General features: G+C 57.2%; 8 protein-coding genes across 8 annotated transcripts; all 8 read left to right on the top strand.

The window, feature by feature from the left end:
- Nucleotides 1–370: 370 nt before the first annotated feature.
- On the top strand, nt 371–5899 carry JKF63_05265 (uncharacterized protein; the record flags this gene model as incomplete). The annotated part of the gene is made up of 1 exon (XM_067901233.1): nt 371–5899. The coding sequence occupies one exon, from the start codon at nt 371–373 to the stop codon at nt 5897–5899; it is 5529 nt and encodes a 1842-aa protein (XP_067758235.1).
- Nucleotides 5900–6695: 796 nt separating this feature from the next.
- Nucleotides 6696–7913, top strand: JKF63_05264 (uncharacterized protein; the record flags this gene model as incomplete). Its single annotated transcript, XM_067901232.1, has 1 exon — nt 6696–7913. One exon carries the CDS (start codon nt 6696–6698, stop codon nt 7911–7913), a length of 1218 nt encoding a protein of 405 aa, XP_067758234.1.
- A 788-nt stretch (nt 7914–8701) lies between these two features.
- On the top strand, nt 8702–9316 carry JKF63_05263 (uncharacterized protein; the record flags this gene model as incomplete). Its single annotated transcript, XM_067901231.1, has 1 exon — nt 8702–9316. One exon carries the CDS (start codon nt 8702–8704, stop codon nt 9314–9316), a length of 615 nt encoding a protein of 204 aa, XP_067758233.1.
- A 2251-nt stretch (nt 9317–11567) lies between these two features.
- Nucleotides 11568–13832, top strand: JKF63_05262 (uncharacterized protein; the record flags this gene model as incomplete). The annotated part of the gene is made up of 1 exon (XM_067901230.1): nt 11568–13832. One exon carries the CDS (start codon nt 11568–11570, stop codon nt 13830–13832), a length of 2265 nt encoding a protein of 754 aa, XP_067758232.1.
- Nucleotides 13833–14392: 560 nt separating this feature from the next.
- JKF63_05261 (uncharacterized protein) lies at nt 14393–15766 on the top strand (the record flags this gene model as incomplete). The annotated part of the gene is made up of 1 exon (XM_067901229.1): nt 14393–15766. One exon carries the CDS (start codon nt 14393–14395, stop codon nt 15764–15766), a length of 1374 nt encoding a protein of 457 aa, XP_067758231.1.
- A 1156-nt stretch (nt 15767–16922) lies between these two features.
- JKF63_05260 (uncharacterized protein) lies at nt 16923–17906 on the top strand (the record flags this gene model as incomplete). Its single annotated transcript, XM_067901228.1, has 1 exon — nt 16923–17906. One exon carries the CDS (start codon nt 16923–16925, stop codon nt 17904–17906), a length of 984 nt encoding a protein of 327 aa, XP_067758230.1.
- A 1257-nt stretch (nt 17907–19163) lies between these two features.
- Nucleotides 19164–20105, top strand: JKF63_05259 (uncharacterized protein; the record flags this gene model as incomplete). Its single annotated transcript, XM_067901227.1, has 1 exon — nt 19164–20105. One exon carries the CDS (start codon nt 19164–19166, stop codon nt 20103–20105), a length of 942 nt encoding a protein of 313 aa, XP_067758229.1.
- A 1286-nt stretch (nt 20106–21391) lies between these two features.
- On the top strand, nt 21392–22381 carry JKF63_05258 (uncharacterized protein; the record flags this gene model as incomplete). The annotated part of the gene is made up of 1 exon (XM_067901226.1): nt 21392–22381. The coding sequence occupies one exon, from the start codon at nt 21392–21394 to the stop codon at nt 22379–22381; it is 990 nt and encodes a 329-aa protein (XP_067758228.1).
- Between the last annotated feature and the right edge of the window lie 1348 nt (nt 22382–23729).

Genomic DNA, 23729 nt, shown 5'->3' with positions numbered 1-23729 from the left:
CCCCTCCTTTCCCACTGGATCAAGGACAACGCACTGCACTCACTTTTGTGATCTGCAACTCCTCTTCTGTATAATTCTCTCTCGCCCCGTTTTCTTTCGTTTTTCTTTGTTTCTGCGCCCCGTCTGAGTAGTAGTCTCGTTGTCGCACGTTCCCGCGCACGTTTTTGATTCTTTTTGTTTTGACTTTCGTCGTCGTGGTCGACTTGAGTAGCGACGTTAACGTGTGTGTGTGTGTGTGCGACACAGCACAGGGAGGAAGACGACATTGTTGACAGCCGCCCGCCTGGCCCCCACCACCTACACTCCCGGAGCACGACCGAAAAAATTTTTTTTTGAGGACATAAGAGAAAAAAAAAGTAAAAAAAAGAGAATGGAGAAGCACGTCACAGCGGAGCTCGTGCTGCACGGCGGCGAGCGCTTTAAGGGATACTCCTTTGGTTATGAAGAGAGTGTGGCGGGAGAAGTTGTGTTCGCCACAGGCATGGTCGGTTACCCAGAGAGTCTCACGGACCCATCGTATCAAGGCCAGATTCTCGTACTGACGGCGCCAATGGTGGGCAACTACGGTGTGCCGCCGATCGAGGAGGACTGCTTCGGTGTGACCAAGTACTTTGAGAGCATGAATGGCCAGATCCACGTGAGTGCTGTGGTGGTGCAGGAGTATTGCGACCAGCCGGACCATTGGGAGATGTCCAGAACACTGGGTCAGTGGCTGCGCGAGCACAAGATCCCTGGCATAATGATGGTGGACACTCGCAGTATCGTACTGAAGCTGCGCGACATGGGTACGGCACTCGGCAAGGTGATAGTGGCTGGTAATGATGTGCCCTTCGTCGACCCCAACACCCGCAACCTGGTGGCAGAGGTAAGCACCAAGACACGCGTCACACACGGCCACGGCACGCTCCGCATCCTTGTGATCGATATGGGAGTGAAGCTGAACACGCTGCGCTGCTTGCTAAAACACGATGTCACCTTGACTATCGTCCCACACGACTGGGACATTACAACAGAGGTGTACGACGGCCTGTTCATCACCAACGGCCCTGGTAACCCGCAGATGTGCACGAGCACCATTCGCAGCGTGCGCTGGGCCCTCCAACAGGACAAGCCCATCTTTGGCATCTGCATGGGCAACCAGATGCTCTGCCTCGCCGCCGGCGGCACGACCTACAAAATGAAGTACGGCCACCGTGGACAAAACCAGCCCTGTAAATGCACTCGAGATGGACGCGTTGTCATCACAACACAGAACCACGGATTTGCCGTTGACTTCAAGACGCTTCCATCCGATGAGTGGGAGGAGTACTTCACGAACTCAAACGACGGCAGTAATGAGGGGCTGTGGCACAAGACGAAGCCGTTTTGCAGTGTGCAGTTTCACCCAGAGGGGCGCTGCGGACCGCAGGACACGGAGTACCTCTTCAGCGAGTACGTACGCCGCGTGAGGGAGTCCAAGGTCAATGAGATGGCGAGGTTCAAGCCCCGCAAGGTGCTGGTGCTCGGTGCCGGCGGTATTGTCATTGCCCAGGCAGGTGAGTTCGATTACAGCGGATCGCAGTGCCTCAAGTCCCTGCGTGAGGAGGGCATTGAGACGGTTCTCATCAACCCCAACATCGCGACGGTGCAGACAGACGACGAGATGGCTGATCACATTTATTTTGTGCCACTCACAGTAGAGGCAGTGGAGCGCGTGATCGAAAAAGAGCGGCCCGACGGCATTCTGCTCGGATGGGGCGGTCAAACAGCGCTGAACTGCGGTGTGAAGCTGGACGAGCTCGGCGTTTTGAAGAAGTACAATGTGCAGGTGCTCGGTACGCCGGTGTCTGTCATTGCCGTGACGGAGGACCGCGAGCTCTTCCGTGACACACTGCTGCAGATCGACGAGCAGGTGGCCAAGTCCACGGCTGTGACGTCTGTGGAGGAGGCTTTGGTGGCGAGCAAGGACATTGGCTTCCCGTTGATGGTGCGTGCGGCCTACTGCCTTGGAGGGCAGGGTAGCGGCATCGTCGAGAACGTCGAGGAGCTGTGCCACAAGGTCGAAGTCGCGCTTGCGGCGTCGCCGCAGGTGCTGCTGGAGGAGAGTGTGGCTGGCTGGAAGGAGATCGAGTACGAGGTGGTGCGCGATATCTACGGCAACTGTATCACCGTGTGCAATATGGAGAACTTTGACCCCATGGGAGTCCACACGGGAGAGTCCATTGTCGTCGCACCGTCGCAGACGCTGACCAACGATGAGTTCCACATGTTGCGTAGCGCATCCATCAAGATTATTCGCCATTTGGGCATCGTGGGTGAGTGCAATATCCAGTACGGCCTCAACCCCTTCAGCCATCGCTACGTTGTCATCGAGGTAAACGCGCGCCTGTCACGCTCATCAGCGCTGGCCTCCAAGGCCACCGGCTACCCGCTAGCCCACGTTGCCACCAAGGTCGCACTGGGCAAGGGTCTATTCGAGATCACCAACGGCGTCACCAAGACGACGATGGCGTGCTTCGAACCCAGCATGGACTACATTGCAGTCAAGATGCCGCGCTGGGACCTCGGCAAGTTCAACATGGTGAGCGAAGAGATCGGCTCCATGATGAAGAGCGTCGGAGAGGTCATGTCGATTGGCCGCACCTTTGAAGAGGCCATGCAGAAGGCGATTCGCATGGTGGACCCGAGCTACTCGGGCTTTTCGATACCGGATCGCTTCAGCGGCCCTGATTTCGACTACATGGAGCACATCCGTCACCCGACACCGTACCGCTTGTTCGCTCTCTGTCGCGCCTTTCACGACGGTTACACCAGCGAGGACCTGTATCAGATAACGAAAATCACGCGCTTCTTCTTGTACAAGCTAGAGAGGCTGGTGCAGCTATCCAAGTCTACGGCCGCACTGTACGCGAACAACTTGGCTATGATGCCTTACGATTATCTACACAGCATGAAGGCACACGGCTTCTCCGACCGGCAGTTGGCCCAATTTTGCAAGACCACCGCTGCCGACGTACGTGGACGCCGTGTGGAGCTGAACGTGATGCCGATGATCAAGCAGATTGACACCGTCGCCGGCGAGTACCCCGCGGCTCAGTGCTGCTACTTATACTCCACCTACAACGCCCAACGCGATGATGTGCCCTTCACTGAGCGCATGTATGCTGTGCTCGGCTGCGGCGTCTACCGGATCGGCAACAGCGTTGAGTTTGACTACGGCGGCGTTCTCGTGGCTCGTGAGTTGCGCCGTCTCGGCAACAAGGTGATTCTCATCAACTACAATCCTGAGACGGTGTCGACAGACTACGACGAGTGCGATCGGCTGTACTTTGACGAGGTGTCCGAGGAGACGGTGCTTGACATTCTGACAAAGGAGCGCGTGCGCGGCGTGGTCATTTCTCTGGGCGGACAGATTGTGCAGAACATGGCCCTGAGCCTGAAGAGGAGTGGGGTGCCGATTCTCGGCACGGACCCAGCGAACATCGACATGGCGGAGGACCGAAACAAGTTCTCGAGGATGTGCGACGAACTCGGGGTGCCACAGCCCGAGTGGATCTCGGCCACGTCGGTCGAGCAGGTGCACCAATTCTGTGACACCGTCGGCTACCCCGCCCTGGTGCGTCCCAGCTACGTGCTCAGCGGGTCGGCCATGGCCGTCATCGCGAACAAGGAGGACGTGACGCGCTACCTGAAGGAGGCATCATTAGTCTCTGGCGAGCACCCGGTGGTGGTCAGCAAGTACTACGAGGGTGCCACAGAGTACGATGTCGACATCGTCGCGCACCATGGCCGCGTGCTCTGCTACGCCATATGCGAGCACGTGGAGAACGCTGGCGTGCACTCGGGCGACGCGACTATGTTTCTACCACCGCAGAACACCGATAAGGAGACGATGAAGCGCATCTACGACTCTGTCAACTGCATCGCCGAGAAGCTTGACGTGGTGGGGCCGATGAATGTGCAGTTCCTGCTGACGGCGGAGGGCCAACTGCGCGTAATTGAGGCGAATGTGCGCAGCTCCCGCTCCGTGCCGTTTGTCTCCAAGACGCTCGGCATCTCCTTTCCTGCGGTGATGGTGTCCGCCTTCCTGGCGCGAAGGGATCAGAACCTCGTGCCGATCAAGCGCGCCAAGATGACGCATATTGGGTGCAAGGCTTCCATGTTTAGCTTCAACCGCCTGGCCGGCGCGGACCCGATCCTCGGTGTTGAGATGGCCTCCACCGGCGAAATCGGGGTCTTTGGCCGCGACAAGCATGAGGTGTTCCTCAAGGCGATGCTGTGCCAGAATTTCAAGATACCTGAGAAGGGCGTTTTCTTCAGCAGCGACGTGCACTCCCAGACGGAGATGCTCTGCCCGTATATGCAGCACTTGGTGAGACGCGGGCTGAGAGTATACTCCACGACCAAGACAGCCTCAGTGCTTCACGAGTACGGCATCCCGTGCGAGGTGCTCTACCAGCGCAGTGAGCTGCCCACCGGCGACGCGTCCAACCACCACTTTAGTTTGTACGAAGAGGAGGTGGCCAAGAGGGAGAAGTTTGACCTCGTTATCCAGATTCGGGATAAGAAGCGGGACTTCGTGCTTCGCCGCTGCACCCGCGAGACGGCCTCGCCAGACTACTGGGTGCGGCGCCTCGCCGTCGACTACAACATTCCCCTGCTGACGGAGCCGAATATTGCGAAGTTGTTCTGCGAGTGCATGGCCCTGCTGCCCACGTTGTCCATCGAGATTGAGCCCTTCCGCCACTACGTACCTAAAATATACCACAAAATTGAGAACAACAACTGCGCTATGCTGTCACGCCATAAAATTGGGTTGATGATCACCAACAACAATGACAGCAAGATGCTGGCGCTGCGCCTGACCCAGGAGGGGCTCGACATCACATGCTTCCACGCCTACATTGGCGGATCCGACATTGACCACCTTGAGCAGGAGTTCCAGAGTTTGAGTGTGCCAGTGGAGGTGGTCGACTTGCGGTCTGAGATCGCAAACTCAGCGTTTGATCTCATCATGTGCCAGTCTGCCGACGAGCACCACAACTGGCATCTGTCGAAGCTCAGCTGGCACATATTTGGCAAGCACCTTCTCGTGAAGATGCGCGAACGTCACATGTCTGTGGTGGCGCAGTCGTCCAAGCAGAACAAAAAGGAGACGGGCTTCGAGAAGTACGTTCAGAGCAACTGCCCTGAAATGGGCGTCTACAACGCATGGCGTGACGCACGCCTGATGGAGGACTTCGCAACGCCGGCAGACCAGATCGCTTTCTTGCGCAAGCACGGAATCCAAGCGACAATGAAGTACAGTGGCCAGGTGCACAGCTCCGTGTGCGGCAACACGTACTACTGCGATGACGTGCATAGCCTGCCAGCTCCATCGCTTGTGAAGCCGCTGCGTGAATGCAGCCCGACGCCCGAGTTCGTGTCCCTCACCTTCCGTAGCGCGTGCTGTGTGAACATCAACGGCATTGAGGTGACGCCTCTACTGGCACTACAGATGGCGAATGAGATCGCTGGCAGAAACGGGGTCGGTGTCACCCGCACTCGTGACGGCGCCATGTTCGAGGCACCAGGAATGCATCTGCTTTCTGTTGGCCTGCAGTTCCTGTACGATGTCTCGTTTGACCGCTCCGCTGCGGATCTGTTCCGCATGTACTCGCGCCACGTGTCTCAGAATATCGCCGCTGGCCAGCTGTCGGAGAAGCACACGCAGTCTGCCATTGAGGCGGTGCGCTATCTGACCAGCGACGTGAATGGCGTCGTGGAGTTGGAGCTGCACCAGGGCGAGATCATCTTCTTGAAGTTGTCGCATGTACGGAACCCAGTCGACCGCCGTGTGGCACCGCAGTTGGTGACTGAAGAGGAGTTGGAAGAGGTATTCCAGCCAGGAAACGGCTCCTTCAGCGATGTGCAGTGGTAGACCTGTGTGTATGCCGCGACCCGTCACCGCTCCCTCACCTTCCAAACTACCAGCGCAGCTGCTAAGCCCTTCTTTCCTCATCCCTCGTCTCCCTCCCTCCCTCCCTCCCTTCCTTTTCTCCTTCTCCACTTGGAGTGCTCTGCCCCCTCAACAAAACGAAGAAAATGGAGGAAGAGAGTGGCGAGAGATGAGGGAAAGAGGGAGGGGGGGGGAGAGGATAATAGCCGCCACCCAGCGCGTTTTTATTGTCATGACATATGTACGCATACACAGAAGGACACCGACACCGACACACAAACGTAAGTTTATGATCATTTATTATTAATGCACCCCCTCACCCTCCCCCTCCCCCTCCACACACACACACACGCACCGTGAGGAGTTAAAAAGAATAAAGAGTTTGTACATGCAATTAATGTTCTCACGGGAAAATTTCTCCTCTCAACCCCCCCCCCCCCTCACACACCTGCACACGTGCAGGGGATTGCTTGTGTGGGTAAGAAAGGAAAGGGGCGGAGAGGCCTAAGAGGCCGTTGGTTCCCTTCCTTTTTATGTGTGCCCCGCGAAGCACCGGTTAGAGCTGTCCTGGCAGTAGCAGTCGGTATCACAGTGCACGCGTGCGCCCCCGTTGTGCCTCAGGGGCAAACAACAAGCGTTGTAGTGTACGCGTGTGTGACATTGGTGCCCATGAACGACATGCCTCGCAGTGCTGCCCCCCTCCTCCTCCCCCACAATCTTCTTACACTAATTCCTGCTTTCCACCAACCGAAAAAAAAGAAAAAAGACAGAGAGAGAGATGACCTCGTCTCCGTTGGCAGCGCCGGCGGTGGTGCAGTTGCCGCCTCTCATCGACTGCCACGTGCACTTCCGAGAGCCTGGCCTCGAGCACAAAGCGGACATCGCCAGTGAGAGTACCGCGGCGTACTACGGCGGCATCACCGTTGCCTGCGACATGCCCAACACGAACCCGCCGACGCAGAGCATTTCTGCACTGGCAGACAAAGTGGCCCGCGCCAAGGCCACCGCTCACACCGACTGCCAACTCTTTTTCTTTTTCGGCGCAACGGCTGAGGCGCACCTGGCGGAGCTGGAGGAGCTCTGGACGAACCCAGTACACTCTGAGCTCAAGGCCCACTGCTGTGGCCTCAAGCTGTACCTCGACAACTCCACTGGCAACATGAAGTCGAGCCACTCCGTCGTGAAGAAGGGTTTTGAGATTTGTGGGCGTCTTCAAATTGTACTTGTTGCGCACTGTGAGCAGTCAGGGATCAACGACGCCGCTGCTGCACAGCACCCCTACGATGGCCCTGCTTCGCATTCGCTGCGGCGCCCTGCAGAGTCGGAGGCTGCCTCAGTACAGGAGGCCATCGCCCTGGCGCGCCAGTACCGCACACCGCTTCACCTCGCACACGTCTCGACAGCGCAGAGTCTGGACTCCGTCCGAGAGACCCGTGTAGTGGACCCGACTCTGCAGCTTACCTGCGAGGTGACCCCACATCACCTGTTCCTCACCACCGGCGACTACTCGTGCTGTGGCGCGCGTGTGAAGGTGAACCCACCGGTCCGGCCGCCGCAGCACCACGAGGCGCTATGGGCCGGGCTCCTCGACGGCACGGTGGATTGCGTGGGCACTGACCACGCGCCGCACACGATCTTCGAGAAGGACCAGTGTGATGCCGCCTCGCAGCCGCCAAGTGGGATGCCGGCTGTCGAAGTTGTGGTTCCCCTGCTTCTGACGGTTGTGTCGGGCCAGTGGCCGCACCCCACAGCGCCGAAGCCGTCCACGCTTGTGGCAGCGGAGCAGCAGGGGCGCACGCTGACGCTAGACGACGTTGTGCGCGTGTTGCACACCAACCCAAACCGAATTTTTAAACTTCAGCAGCCCGACGCGCCGAAGCGCTCCTTTGATCTCACGTGTGAGTGGATTGTCCGCGGCGAGGGGCTTCATTCGAAGTGCAAGTGGACCCCATATGAGGGATGGCACCTGCGTGGGCGTGCTGTGACTATGGAGTGAAGTGGGTCGGTTCCTGCCGCCATCAGGAACACTCGACCCCCCCCCCTCCCTCCCTCCCTCCCTCCCTCCCACCGACACCACCGGCCCTTCCCCTCTACATTTCCAATCCCCAGCGCACCAAAAGATTATTATTATTATTATATATTTCACCACACGTGCGAAAGGGCTGCTGGGGTGGTGGTGGTGGTGGTGGCAGTGGTGGGCTGTTGCTCTGAAGGTCTCGGGTATGCGGCCTTCCTACCTCAAACCTTTGTGCATTTCTTTTTCTCTGAGGTAGCGGTTAGAAAAGTTGTGACTGCGTATTGAGTTGGATGCGCAGAGAGAAGTGTGACAGGGCAGAGGCCCGCAGCAGATTCGGTTAACAGTAAGAAATGCAGGGCGTCTTTTTTTTTTTGCTTTCTTTTGCGTGTGTGTGTGTGGGTATGGTTGATGGCGTAGTCTCGGTGTTTCTATAAAAAAAAACGGGGGTATGCCCTTGGAAGGATCGAGCGCATTACTGAAGGGCTCCGTCGTCTCCATTAGAGGGGGGAGGCAAAGGGGAGGGGGGGGTGGGTGCTGTTGACTTCACAGCTCTGCTCTTCACTCTACGGCTAATCTGACCTCCATGTCGCCAAAGTGACTCATTTTCATTGGGCGCGTAAGCACCTGCCCAGGCGTGAGACATTTCTTCCCTCCACCCTCTGTGTCTGTCCATGAGCTCAGTCCATTATATATCAGCACGCCCCCCTCCACTCCCCTCCCCTCCCCTCCACTCCCCCCCCCCCTGCGGTGGTGGTTCTTTCGCTGGCATGTCAACTCGTCCTCTCCTTTGCTTACCGCTTACTCCCCCCCCCCCCCCCCCCCTCCACACACGTCTACCCCGTTCACATACGCGATCTCTCTACCCCCCCACATTGTCCACCTCAAGTTCATCGCTCCCTCCGCGACGTAGCCCTCCCGAATACCAGCCCCCAGCACCATCCCCCCACAGCCTCACTAACCCCCCCACCCTACTTCCACACCCCGCAGCCATGTCCCGCACCAAGGAGACTGCCCGCACGAAGCGCGGCATCACCTCGAAGAGGAGCAAGAAGGCACCGAGCGCGGCGTCCGGCGTGAAGAAGTCGCAGCGCCGCTGGCACCCGGGCACGTGCGCGATCCGTGAGATCAAAAAGTTCCAGAAGAGCACCGACCTGCTGATCCAGTGCGCGCCGTTCCAGCGCCTGGTGCGCGAGGTGTCGAGCGCGCAGAAGGAGGGCGTGCGCTTCCAGAGCAGCGCCATCATGGCGATCCAGGAGGCGACGGAGGCATACATTGTGTCGGTGCTGGCGGACACGAACCTCGCCTGCATCCACGCGAAGCGCGTGACGATCCAGCCGAAGGATGTGCAGCTGGCGATGCGCCTGCGCGGTGAGCGTCACTAGAAGTGTGTGCGCGGATCTGGTGTGAGTGGAGTGGGGTGGGGGTCGAGCTCCATGCGCTGTGGTGTGGACCCACGGGACCCCCCGCACACACACACTCTCCCCTTCCCCCCTCCCGCCTTCCCCCTCACTCGCCTTTTTCATAGATACAGTTTTTTTTGATCCCTTTTTTTTCCATGGTTCTCTGTCTTTTCTCTCTCCCCCCTCCATTCGTGGGTTTTCGCGTTTTTCTGTTTTTCAGGGTGTGTGTGGGGTCGGGGTTGGGGGCTCACTAATGTTTCTGCACGCTTCCCTGCCAAAAGTAGTCGAGAGGGAGAGAGAGTGCGAGCGTCATTCAATTTGGAGAGTCTGCCTCCCCCCGCCCTTCATGCCCCCAAAGAAAGCGAGCACATGTACGAAAGACCGTTAGCTCAATGCGGATCACTTTGCAACGTGAGGCGCCGGCCTCTTTGTGCACGCGCCTCTGTGTACTTCTGCTTGCCGCTTCTCTGACGCGTAGCACACGCGCTACTGGTTGTGTTGCGCGGTGATGGGCATACGCTTTCTCGCGCCCAAGATGTATGTGTTCAAGAGAGCTGTACCGTGCATGTACGCAGGCTACTGAGGTGGCCGATCTGTACACGCGCCCCCACCTTGTGCTTCTGACTTGGCCTTACAATTCGCTTCTTCTACTTTGCCCTCTCCTGCCGCTGGCCGCACCACACACGCACACACATTACTCCCGCACCACGTTAACACCCATGCACCTACGGCTCACCGTTCTCTGCATCACTTCCCCCACAGCCTCCCGAATACCAGCCCCCAGCACCATCCCCCCCACAGCCTCACTAACCCCCCCACCCCACCTCCACACCCCGCAGCCATGTCCCGCACCAAGGAGACTGCCCGCACGAAGCGCGGCATCACGTCGAAGAGGAGCAAGAAGGCACCGAGCGCGGCGTCCGGCGTGAAGAAGGTGCAGCGCCGCTGGCACCCGGGCACGTGCGCGATCCGCGAGATCAAAAAGTTCCAGAAGAGCACCGACCTGCTGATCCAGTGCGCGCCGTTCCAGCGCCTGGTGCGCGAGGTGTCGAGCGCGCAGAAGGAGGGCGTGCGCTTCCAGAGCAGCGCCATCATGGCGATCCAGGAGGCGACGGAGGCCTACATTGTGTCGGTGCTGGCGGACACGAACCTCGCCTGCATCCACGCGAAGCGCGTGACGATCCAGCCGAAGGATGTGCAGCTGGCGATGCGCCTGCGCGGTGAGCGTCACTAGAAGTGTGTGCGCGGATCTGGTGTGAGTGGAGTGGGGTGGGGGTCGAGCGCCATGCGCTGTGGTGTGGACCCACGGGATCCCCCGCACACACACACTCTCCCCCTTCCCCCTCCCCCCTCCCGCCTTCCCCCTCACTCGCCTCTTTCATAGATACAGTTTTTTTTGATTCATTTTTTCTCACCTCCTCAATTCTTGGATTTTCGCGTTTGTGTGTCTGTGTGCGCGTTGTTACAAAGTACCCCTCCCTAGAACCGGGGTGTTGGAAGGAGGCGGAGGGGGTGCGCAGATGTGTCTTGCCCGACGTCTGTGGGGCCGCACTCGCTGCTCCGTTATTGTGTGGGTGACACCCCTCCTTCTCTGCCTCTTTCGCCTTCTTTGCTCACCCCTTTTTCGTTCTGTTCTGCGTACACACGTGCTCGCACGGAGAAGAAAAAAAAAACGAAAGAAATCGTAAAGTGGGGGTCCACTGGTGGTCTGTCTTACCCCCCCCCCCCTACCCCCCTCGCGCTGCCATTGCTGTTTTGTGATGTGTGAACATGCTGCGATGTTAGTGATGGTAATGACGTCACTGAGTGTGGCAGGTGAGGGTGTGATCGTCACACTCGACTGGCCGCACATGTGCGCTGCTCCCGAGCGCTGCGCCAAACTCGGCGGCCTCTGATCTCTCGTCTCTCCCCCGATTTGTCTGTGCTGGTATACTCTACTGCTTTTTTTTTCCACGTGTGCTCCATTTTTTTTGCCACTGCTTCGCATTGCTCCTGCATGTCTAAGTAGCTTTGCGTGTGTGTGTGTGTGTGCTTGCATGGGGCGTGGTGTTCTCCCACATTTGCTTCTCCTCCTCCCCCCTCTCCTCTCCTCCTCTATCTCAGTGCCTCTACTCACCCATTTTACAGGGTTTAGTGCGAAGCGACCACAGAAGGTGAAGAGGAGTTTCCCCACACTGTGCGTTTTTGTCCTCGTAGCGTGGGGCAACCGGTGCTGCTGGACGGTCCTGCCAGCATGCCGTGTGGCTTGGATGTGGACCGGCTTGCTGATGCGGCAGGTGTGTCGAGCACCGCGAACACCATCGATGTTAGTATCACTGTCAAGTTGGTCGGCGTTGTTGGGAGCAGTGCCTGTGGCAAGTCCACCCTTGCTCATCAGCTGGCGAGCAGGCTCAACTCGCCACTGTACCCAATTAGCACGGACAGCTTCTTCCTCGATGACGTGTGTGCAGAGCTAGGCACCTACGAGGACTACCGGTGCATCGACTATGGCGCAGTGGCACGGTGGATGTCGGCGTTGGTGCACGCTGTACCGCGGGTTTCTGTTAGCCCACCCAAAGACAGCAACCCATCTGCTCGATCGCCCGGGATACTCGGCTCGAGTACAGACAGCGGCGCCACATTGTTTCGCTCACGCCACTTTGAAGCGTCTGTACAGGACGCTTGGTGGTCCCACATGCGGCTGCACTTGACAGAGTTAAGTAGGTACCGTCGGCTCACAGCGGAGCCCGCGATCCGTACCTCAGCCCTCGCGACGGATTCTATTGTGGCGAGCGCTGCCGCTTCGGCGTCACCTGCCCCCAACGGCGCCTTATCCACTGAGGCGATTCTCGCGCGCGCTCCTCAAAATGACGGGGTGAGTGACAACAGCTCTGATGTCTCTCTCTGCGCCCACGAGACGGAGGAGGAGGATCGACGGCGGAGAAGCGTCACCGCTTCAACGAAGCGCCAACAGGACGATGATAGCACCACGGCCTATTCCTTTCTTGGCCTTCGAGGTGGCGCCGACGAGGAGGCGCCGCACGCTGTGTTTCCTGTATCGCACCATGTCATCATATACGTGGTCTGGGAGGGCATCACTCTGCTGTGCAACCGCTCTGTGAACTCTTTCATTGACTACGGGATCGCTGTGGAGTGCGACCTGGAGACAGCGTGCTTGCGGAGATTCTTCCGCTCTCCACGTCGTCATCTTGTTCAGCGAGTGATAGATGGTTTGGCAGAGGGATACGGTGACACGCCACAGGATGAGGCGCATTGGAGGCAGCGGCGTGAGCAAGCCTCTGTCTTGGCGCGTATCGTGCGCCAGGTTTATCGCCCACGCATTGAAAAATTATGGTCTACCCGGTCGCGGGAGCGATATCGTGCCGAACTCGGGATTGCCTTGGAACAGGAGATGCGACTAGATGGGCTGGATGCGTTTGCGGGCGTCAACTGCAGCACCCCGACGTCGTCTTCCGCGTGTTTCACGCTGCGCGATGCACTCCATCTGCTCTCCCCCTCCTGCTTTGATCCGCCTCGCCCACATTGCCTGTACAGACCGGTCCATGCTGGCCTCCGGAATGCCATGGCCGACATCGACACTGGCACCACAAGTCCTCTCCCGGCTGGTCACTGTGACGCTACAGATGCACAATTAGCGATTTCTGTCACCACTGCTTCTTCATCGGTGACCGCTGGACAGATAGGCGAGTACTCATCAACATGTTGGTCCCCTGATGGATTGCCTACGGCTGCCTTTCAGATCTTCTGGGAGCGTGAGTTTGATGATTGGTTGAAGCAGTCGTCGTCGTCGTCGTCACCCGCTCCCATTGGCGCGGCTGCTCTCGGGTGGGCCTCACTGACACACAATGGCACGAGGGATATATCAAGGAGCACTGCGCAGCCCGTCGACCAGCAGCAGCGGCGTGACTTGAGTGGTGGCCTTGGTGCGGCGTCACCACCACAGTGGTCAGCATTTTTTGATGACTCCGGGGTGGCGTATGTAAATCGGATCCTCGAGGAGCGTGTACGTCTCATCCTGCTCCAGAGCTCTCCTCGCGGCGAGAGGGCAGTTGAGCCATCTTGCGCGGAGGCGCCCAGCACAAGTGGCATCGTTTCTCCCGCAGAGAATGCCGGCCATGAACTGCCGCTCGCGGCGGGCAGCGGCCACAATTACACGGCGGTGTCTGCCGAGACGATAGCGTCAGCGCTGGCACCGTTTTACTACGAGTTCCGATACTGGTTTTTCTTCGAAGTTCTTTACTATGACCAGGTGCATCGCCCGCTTCAAGCCCACCGTCTGCAGTGGCGCTCCGTGCTGGGGGGGGAGCATTGCGCTTCACCAAACCGCCGAGAAGGCAGCTGCGGTGTGGGTGACGGTTGTGGCATCACTGGTGCGCTGCGTGATCTGCCCCGTCCATGGTGGACGATAGCGAACGGTCGTGGCGTACACGAGATGAATACGGACGGTTTTATTGACCAAATTGAGGCTATCAGTGTTGCAATACGCGCCATTCGCTGAGCTACACTTGTGTGGCGGCGCCGAGAAATTGGAGTGGGCAGGCAGGGCCGGGGCGAGCCACGGGGCGGAGAGGGGGAATCGCCGCCATCTACGTCATCACATGAAAAAAAAAGGAACCCACACCCCAAAGCACAAGAAAGGGGGGGGGGAGGGAAGGGCGCAGTTGGGCACACGAGTAGCTGCGCGTCGAATCCTCGCACAGTATCCAGTCTTCCGCGCCTGTGCGTCTCTCTCTCTCTCTCTCTTTCTCTTTCGATCTCCCGTGCGTACACACGACAGGCGCCCGAGTTGCTCGCCATCTTCCTCTGGTCGCACGGGCTTCACTTGAAGAGACTCCACACAGTCAACGCGTGCGTCGTTGACTTATCTCCTCTTCCATTTCTTGCGTAATATTTCAGCAGACACGTTTGTCCTGGAGAGTATCCCCCCTCCCCCTTCTCCTCCCCCCTCCCCCTTCTCCTCCCTTTATCTTCACTGAACTAACAACGTTAACAAGCACACACACACACACACACACAGTCAGACACTCACCACACCTCTCTCGTTTTTCTTTGTATCGCATGTCTTTCTTCGATCTCCTGAACGGGCGCGCAACGCGTTCTCTGCTGTGCGTGGGCCTCGATCCTCGCGCCAAGACGGCGGCGGCGGCGGTGGATGAGTGCAAACGGTTGATTGAGCAAACGCACGAGTACGCCGCTGCGTACAAACCGAACGCCGCTTTCTTCGAGTTCTTCGGCGCTGAGGGCTGGGCGGCGCTGGCAGAAGTCATTGGCGCCATTCCCGCTGGCATTCCCGTTGTGTTGGATGCGAAGCGAGGCGATATCGCCGACACCGCCGATGCATACGCCATCTCCGCCTTCCAGCACCTGAAGGCACACGCCATCACCGCCTCGCCTTACATGGGCGGCGACAGCCTGCAGTCATTCCTGCGCTACGCGGACAAGGGCATTTTCGTGCTTTGCAAGACCTCCAACCCAGGCAGCAACGATTTGCAGTGTCTGAGGGTGGGTGACCGGTACCTGTACGAGGCCGTGGCGGAGCGCGCCGAGGGCCTGTGGAATGCAAACCACAACATTGGGCTTGTCGTCGGGGCAACGGACCCCGTGGCGCTGGCTCGTGTGCGTGCGCGCGCGCCGAGCTTGTGGTTCCTGGTGCCAGGCATCGGCGCCCAGGGCGGTAGCCTAAAGGCGAGCCTCGACGCAGGTCTCCGTGGCGATGGAAGCGGCATGCTCATCAACGTGTCACGGGGCCTCGCCCGCTCCGCTGACCCGCGTGCTGCCGCAAAGAAGCTCTGTGAGGAGATCAATGCGATTCGCTTCGCCAAAGGTGGATCCACCGAGCTGGCAAAGGCGCTCGTGGACTCGAATTGTGTGCGCTTTGGCAAATTCACGCTCAAGTCTGGCAAGAGCTCACCGATTTACATTGACCTGCGTCGCCTTGTCACCTACCCGAGCATCATGCGCCTCGTAGCTCGCGAGTACGCGAAGGTGCTGCGCTGCTACAAGTTTGATCGCATCGCCGGGCTACCCTACGCTGCGCTGCCCATCGCTAGCGCCATCTCCAACGAGATGAACGTGCCTCTCATCTACCCCCGCCGGGAGGCGAAGAGCTACGGCACGAAGGCGGCCATTGAGGGCGAGTACAAAAAAGGCGACCGAGTTGTTATCATTGATGATCTCGTGTCCACTGGCGAGACCAAAGTAGAAGCGATTGAGAAGCTCAAGTCTGCCGGCCTGGAGGTGGTGTCGATCGTGGTGCTGGTGGACCGCGAGATGGGTGCCAAGGCTTTTTTGAACAAGCTCGGCTACAGCTTTGAGGCCGTGGTGGGGCTCTACCAGTTGCTGCCGCTTTGGCGCCAGTGCAACGCCATCACCCCCCAGCAGGAGAATGAGGTGCGCGCCTTCCTCAACCAGTGGAGCCAGAGCAAGCTGTGAAGGACTGGTGAGAGAGGGAAAAAACAATAAAAAGATGAAGCTTCGCCTTATCAAATATAAAGAGTTGCGTAGGGTGGAAGGGGCTAGAGGCAACGGACCGGCCGTATACAAACTCGCTAGTGGGTACGCGAAAACAAAACACACACACACACACACACACAAGGGGGTATGGGAGCACAAGTCAGTGAAGAGGTCCATCTCCAAACAACAGCAACAAAAAAGAAAAAAACTTCTGAACCTAATGTTGGATGGTTGTGCGTTATGAACTGCAGTTATATGCGTTGTGTGTGTGTGTGTGTGTGTGTGGGGAGGGAGGGGGTGTCCCGCATCAGGTGCGTAAAGAAATACGAAGTCTTACACACCGATTTTATCCCCTTTTTTGTCGCCCCCCACACCTCCCCCACCAACTCTGCCTCCTCCCTTTCTCGATTCCTTTCTATTTTACATGTGTCGATGCGTGTATGAAGTGCCTAGGGAGAGAGGGGGGGGGAGGGAGGGAGGGAGGGAGGATAAGGAAGAGTCGCTTTTATTTGGCTGTGTGTCTCCTCCCCCCTCCCATCGCAGCTCACTCGATATTGAATTCGTTCAGTGTTCGTAATGTTTTTTTTTCTAAACGATTGCGTAAGCGGGGATCGGTGGAGTCGGCCAATTTTGTGTGTGTGTGTGTGTGCTGTACTCACATACACACACACATACACATTCGGGATGTGATTCTCCTTTATAAGTTCAATCGTTCGTACTTGGCCGCACTTTACAAAAAAAAATTAAACCGGATAAAAATTGGGGAGGAAGGAAAGAGAGGAAGGGGGAAAGGGGAAGTAAGAGGCGAAGGTAATGGATGCTTTCGCGTGCGCCCCTCCCCCCCTTCCCCCCTCCCCCATACACACACACACACACACACAGACGCACATATACATATATATATACATGTGTGTGTGTACCTCTCCCTTGTATGTGTGTTGTGCTTCGTTTCCCCCCCTGTACCGGCTGCCAACTTTTCCCCCTTCTCTTCCTGTGCTCGGAAACAACAACAACACATCATCCGACGCTACTCATTTTAATTTTTATTTTTTGGTTTGGGTGACTTCACCCTGAACTCCACAACGGAACGAACGAAGCAACACCGTCTTCGTCCTTTGCTCACACAGTCACAACCATGTCCACCTTCACCCCTGTTTCTTCTCTCAAGGGCAAGAGCGTCGCCTCTGCCACGCAGTTCTGTCGCTCCGACATCGATGCTCTCATTCAGCTCGCACTCGATATGAAGGCACATCTGGATTCGGGCAAGACGATTGACGCTCTGCACGGCCGCATCATGACACCACTGTTCTTTGAGGACAGCTCTCGCACGCTGTCAAGCTTCTGCGCAGCTATGATGCGTTTGGGCGGCAACGTTGTGAATTTTAAAGTGGAGACGTCGTCCGTGAACAAGGGCGAGACGCTACAGGACACTGTTCGCACGCTGGACTCGTACAGTGATGTACTCGTGCTTCGTCACGCTAAGGAGGAGGCGGTGGAGCAGGCAATGAGCGTTGCGACACACCCGATCATGAATGCCGGCAACGGCTCTGGCGAACACCCATCCCAGGCATTGCTCGACACTCTGACTATTCACGCTGAGCTCGGCGCTGTGGATGGCATTACGATAGCGTTTATCGGGGATCTCAAAAAAGGCCGCACTGTCCACTCACTGTTCAAGTTGCTGACGCACAACTTTTCTCTTAGAAAAGTGTACCTCATTGCCCCTGCTGGACTGGAGATGCCGGCCGAGGTGCTTCACCACGTCGCGATGGACATTGAAACGCTTGGGATCGCGATTGAGCAATGCGCTAGCCTTACACCAGAGATCGTTTCGGATTGTGACGTGCTCTACGCGACGCGCCTGCAGAAGGAGCGCTTTGCTGCTTCCACTGCTGGTGACACAGACGCCATGGCTGCCTTTGAGGCCTCCAAGTCTGCCCTGGTGATTGATAAGGCGCGCATGGCCCATGCGAAGGCGAAGATGATTGTCATGCACCCGCTGCCCCGCGTGGATGAGCTCAGCACTGACATCGACGACGACCCGCGCTCCGCATATTTTCGACAGATGCGCTACGGTCTGTTCATGCGCATGGCCATCCTCTTTAGCGTGCTTTCTTGATTCACCCTGAGAGGGGGGGGGGGGAGTGGGCACACACAGGAACAAGAGGCAGCGCACACACCACGTTTTTCTCTCCCTCCCCTGCCCCCCCCCCCCTATACCGGTGTGTGTGTGTAGGTATGTAGGGGGGCGGTGCTGTGTGTTCTCTCGAGACACGAAGGAGTACTTGTAAAGGGGGGGGAGGGGAGGGGCAATGAGGAGATAGAGCAGGGCCAAAGGAGAGCTCCTTACTCATTTGCGTAGCATGACACAGTTGTGGCTCTGGTGATGTTTCTGTGCGTCTCCAGTGGTGCCGCGGGACAGCCTTGCACACGAGGAGGGAGGGAGGAGAGTACTTTCATCTGTACTCACAGGCTGACACGCGCACGCCGCCGGCCCACCGACTCACGCACGCTCCAACGAACCATTCGTAATTAGTTCTACATGCCGTATTTGTCCTGAGGACACAAACAAACGAGGGGGCTCAGTCGCACCGCCTTCCCCCCCTCCCCGTCTGGGAAGACTCCACCGCTCCCTTCCGTCTCACCCCCTTCCATATTGCAGCTCGATAATGTTTAACTTTTTTTTCCCTCATGCGGTTTGTGGAGTTCACCGCAATGAACAACAACAAAAAAAGCGAGAAATCGACCCAACAACAAAAGAGATGACACACATAGACGTTCGCAGAGTGGCTTCCATTAGCGCTCGCGTGCCTCGATTCGCTTCATCGAGGTAATACGCACTCGCATACGCACATTTGCGCGCACACACACACACACACACACACACACACGGACTGTGCTAAATATATAAAGTTTTGTTGTGATTGTTGCCGCCCCATAGAAGGGCCAGAGCCGCAGCTGCAAGACATCTGAGCACAGAAAGGCTGAAGCCCAATGTGAAAGGGGGGGGGGCTCTGGGGATTCCTGCTTGGTTTGTGCGCAACGCTTGCGCCACTCGTCGATGGTGCCTGCATGCAACCACTTTTGCTCTTCTTTTCTTGCCCTCAAAAAGGCTAACCAGCGGGGGTCACTTCTGCACGCGACTGCTCTTTCCCTCTCCTCTCTCCTCTCCCCTCTCTACTCTTTTTTTTTTTGAAAACACACACACGTCGGGGTGCAAAGATAAACTTGCGTGCCCCTGCTCACGCCTCGCACTCCATTTTTTCCTCTTCTCCAATTCGTTTAGTGGTCTTCTGGCACTCCCCCCCCTCCGTCGCACCCCTCTCCACCCATCCCATCCTTTTCCCTCCCCCACCCGCCTCCGCTTTCTCCAGCCATGAGTCTTGAGGTGAAAATTCTTAGCAACACGTTTGCCAACCCATTCATGAATGCGGCCGGCGTGATGTGTAGCACCATGGAAGATCTGGTGGCCATGTCAGAGTCAACGAGCGGTTCCCTGGTCTCGAAGAGTTGCACTCCTGCTCTCCGCGAGGGCAACCCGGCACCCCGGTACCAGGCACTGCCACTCGGGAGTATCAACTCGATGGGATTGCCAAACAAGGGGTTTGACTTCTACCTAGCCTACGCCGCAGAGCACCACGACTACAAGAGGAAGCCCCTTTTCTTGTCCATGTCCGGGTTCTCGGCGGAGGAAAACGCAGACATGTGCGCGCGCCTGGCTCCCGTGGCGACAGAGAGGGGTGTCATCCTGGAATTGAACTTGTCCTGCCCCAACGTTCCTGGCAAGCCGCAGGTCGCGTACGACTTCGAAGCGATGCGGCGTTACTTGACAGCGGTCTCAGAGGTCTACCCATGCCCGTTTGGCGTGAAGATGCCGCCATACTTCGACTTTGCCCACTTCGATGCTGCCGCCGAGATTCTCAACGCGTTCCCGAAGGTGCAGTTCATTACCTGCGTCAACAGCATCGGTAACGGCCTCATGATTGATGTGGAGACGGAGACTGTGATGATCAAGCCGAAGCAGGGGTTTGGCGGCCTCGGTGGGCAGTATATCCTCCCTACGGCGCTCGCCAACATCAACGCATTCTACCGCCGCTGCCCGAAGAAGCTAATTTTTGGATGCGGTGGCGTGTATACCGGCGAGGACGCCTTCCTGCACATCCTCGCTGGCGCCTCCATGGTGCAGGTCGGCACGGCGCTGCAGGAACAGGGCGCCAGCATATTCGAGCGCTTGACGAAGGAGCTGCTGGAGGTGATGGCAAAGAAGGGTTACAAGACGCTGGAGGACTTCCGCGGCAAAGTCAAGACGATGGACTGAGACGGCTAAAATTGGTTCTGCCACACACCCCTCCCGCCACCCCCCTTCTTCCTCGGGCTCCCGCACCGCCCAACTCTGCACGTGCGAGGAAGAGGGGGGTGGCGGGAGAGGGGTGCGTGTGTGTGTGTGTGAAGTCCACAAAAGGGACACATCGCTGTTGAGAAGTGATCGACACAATGAGTAAAAAAATTTTTTTTTGCGCTTAAACTTCGAAACAAGGAGAAATCTTCCAAAAAAAATAAGAGAGACAAGAGAACGACGTACACATAAACAGCCGCCTACCGGTGCGGTGTTAGTCGTGCGTGTATGTGTGTGTGTGTGTGTGTGTGTGTGCTCTCATACCCCTTTATTGTTTCTGAACGAACGAAAGAGATGGCATTCGCCATGTGTCGAGGGGGAGGCGGTGGGCAAAGGGACTGCAGCGTGCAACTGCGAGTCCTGCTTCCACCACAGCCAGGCAACAGATCGGGGGAGAGGGGGGAAGGAGGAGGAGGAGGAGGCATAGCCAGGAGGATGGGGCAGCGCGCGGGGTCGTGAGAGGCACACATACTGACTTCTTCTTCCCACACCCCACTCAAACCTCCCCGAGGTCTTTCTTCACGATTGGCGTGCGTGTGGACCATTATTTCAACGTCCCACAGACCCCCCCCCCCACCCAGACAGAGTCACCGCGTCACTGCTGCGCAGTCTTCTGCAGTAGTACTGCTTTCCAGATGGGAAACCATGTGTACACGCGACGAGCTTTTTCTTTTCGGTCCGCCTGCCCATCTGTTTGTCTGACAACAATCGCACACATAACTCCACTCGCTCTACGCCCTCTCTCCCCCACTTTAACTTTTTTTTTGTCTCGAATCCATATGTGACGTGTACGTCTGTCTGTCTGTGTGTGCGTGTGTGTGTGTGTGTATCCGTCGCTGTATTGAAGAGAAGCAGCACATATATATACCCGTATACACCCCCTCTTCCCCCCTCTCCCCTTCCCCCCGCGCGCGAAGCAGAGAGACAACACCCCCACACTCACCGATTCACACATACGTAAACGCGCAGAGAAATCACGACGTATTGGAAGTTATCGCACTTGTGTGCGCGTCTGTGCCTGTGCCTGCCTGTGTGTGTGTGTGTGTGTCTTCCCCCTCTCCCCCTCCCTCCCTTCCCCTTTTTTTTTTCTTGACTGATCTTACCGAAAAAAGTAAAAGTGCCTGTACATATATAACACGCAAGCAAACAGTCGTTTCACAACGCAGACGCCAACACCCCTCTCTGTGCACGCCGTCAAGTTTGTAATCATGATGATTCGTCCATTTGCCCGGAGCATGGCCGCGTGCCTGACGGCTAGCCAGGCTACACGCTCTGCGCATAGCATTGCCGTGCTGCAGAACACGACACCGGCCACAAAGGCTGAGAAGATCGGCACTATTGTTTCAAGAGAGGCGATAGCGGCAGCGAACCGGGTGCCTGTCGCCACCCTTGAGAAGGCCTGCAACCCGCGGTTGGTGGCCTTCACCGAGATGGACCTTGCCCGCACACGCTTTGCCCCTCTCATTGCCACCATCACTGATGCGGTAGACTACACCAGTATCGAGCAGCAGGTGGCAAGCAAGTTTCTGAAGGACCCGAGCAAGCTTCAGGCACTCCCTGGCGCACTCACGAAGTTTCGAGAGACAAGCTGGAAAGATGCCCAGTCGCTCATCAACTTTTACGAGGAGACGATGTACCCCATCCGTGTGAAGCACAAGGAGTACAAGGACTACGAACTCACCAGTTTTCATATCAAGGATATGTTGAAGCGCGGCTTGTCTGCCTTCAAGCAGGACTATCTAGACCAGCAGAAGGAGGAGCTGGACAAGGTGAAGTCGCATATGAAGAAGTGCGACGACTTTGTGCGGGCTGCCGTCAAAGAAGCCTTCGACACAGTCGTTTGCAACGACATCGCGAACATACTCCGCATCGGGGGCGAGAGGCATGCCCACGCCCACCGCATGTCGCTGAAGGTGTTGGCGGACATGAACATGATGAAGGTACCGTACAACGCGGCCACGACTGAGATACTGCAGGCGGTCACCTTCAACGATGGTCCTTTCGACAACTCACCGCTGCTATTTGAAGTGATCGAGTACCCGGAGCGTGGCGAGGTCCACGTTGGGACTGGCTCACTCGAAAAGACAAGCGATGACATCCTCAAACTTATTAGCAACCGCCACCAAACCCCGCTGGACGACGGTGCGCTTATTCGCTCCTCGGAGACGCACCCCAATCTGCAGCGTTCCCCTGAGTGAGTCCAGAAGGAGGAGGCAGGAGGAGAAGGCAGGAGGAGGAGGCAGGAGGAGGAGGCAGGAGGAGGAGGCAGGAGGAAAAGGAGAGGAGCCGCTGGTGTGGGGCGAGCAGACAAGCGCCGTCTTCTGTCGGCCGCCGCTCTTTTGCGTGTCGCCGTGGAGGCGGATTCGTTAGTGATGGAGCAGCGTTGTTGGACAGGAATCGATGTTTCTGACCAGCCGTGCGCATCACGCAGTTGAAAAAAGAAAGAGGGAATGAAGGGAAGGACTTGTGACTACTCGAGTTTCGTTGCCCTCCGCCCTCCGCCCTCCGCCCTTCCCCGGTAGGAGTGCACTGGGTGGTCCCTTGTGTGCTGTGAAGTTTTTATGTGTCGTGTGCATTTCTGTGACGGAATTGTTTCGTGTCGCTCCTCCTCCCTTCTGTCTTTGCTCACTGTTTATGTATGTGCAGAGGAGGAGAGAAAGGGTGTGTGCATTCGTGGTAGGTTGACGGCATTGGATGGGGAAGCCGCGATCATGGAGCTTTGGAACGAAAACAACAAAGATTCGGGCGCGGAGGCGTCGATAGAGATGAATGGATCGTGAGTGAGCGGTTTTGCAGAGAGAAAGAGGGGGGGGCGGCAATTTGAAGAGACTGTTGCGGTCCGTAGGGAGAGGGGAATCGAGGGGGTGAGGACACGGCGGTGGAGCCCTGGGCACCTGGGGTTTGGTAGCGTAGTGACTTCCCAGGCTTGTACCAATTCTCCTGCGCGCGCGTGTGTGTGTGTGTGTGCGCGCGCTGGACTGAGAGTATCCGTGGACGAAGAGGGAGTACTCCCTGCATTCATCCTTTATACATGTATATTACATGTGCTCCCCTCCCTCCCTCCCTCCCTCCTCCCTCCTCCCCCGCCAGTGGCGTCGCTCCCTTTTACTACTCACCTTTCCTCCCTCGATTCTGAATTTAGCGTGCTGAAGGACGTTCTCTGTCATCACCGAGCCACACACCATCGACCCTTCCTTCCCTCCGTCGCCTTCGGCAACTATTTTATTGGTTTCAAGTCATGTGGGCATCTCTCTTCCAGAGTCGTCGCTCTACCCTCCATTCCACTCGTCCTCAGGTGCCCTTGCAGCGATTTTCTTTTTTTTTTGCCCTTTTCAAGAACAAAAAAAAAGAGAAGCAGGAATCTCTCATTTGAATTAGAAATGATCCACCTGTTCGCTTCTCTGAGTCGGCAGATAACGTGTGTACCGTGGATTCGCCTCCACCCGGAGTTCAAGAGCAGGCAACGTGTGTGTGTGTGTGTGTGTGTGTGGGTGGTTGGGTGGTTGGAGTGCCTTATAGAAGAGAGCACAAGACACACCGCACGAG

Source organism: Porcisia hertigi, chromosome 16 (genome assembly GCF_017918235.1).
Source record: "Porcisia hertigi strain C119 chromosome 16, whole genome shotgun sequence".
In the NCBI taxonomy this organism is placed as follows: domain Eukaryota; phylum Euglenozoa; class Kinetoplastea; order Trypanosomatida; family Trypanosomatidae; genus Porcisia; species Porcisia hertigi.
This window is presented reverse-complemented; position numbering and strand designations above follow the sequence as displayed.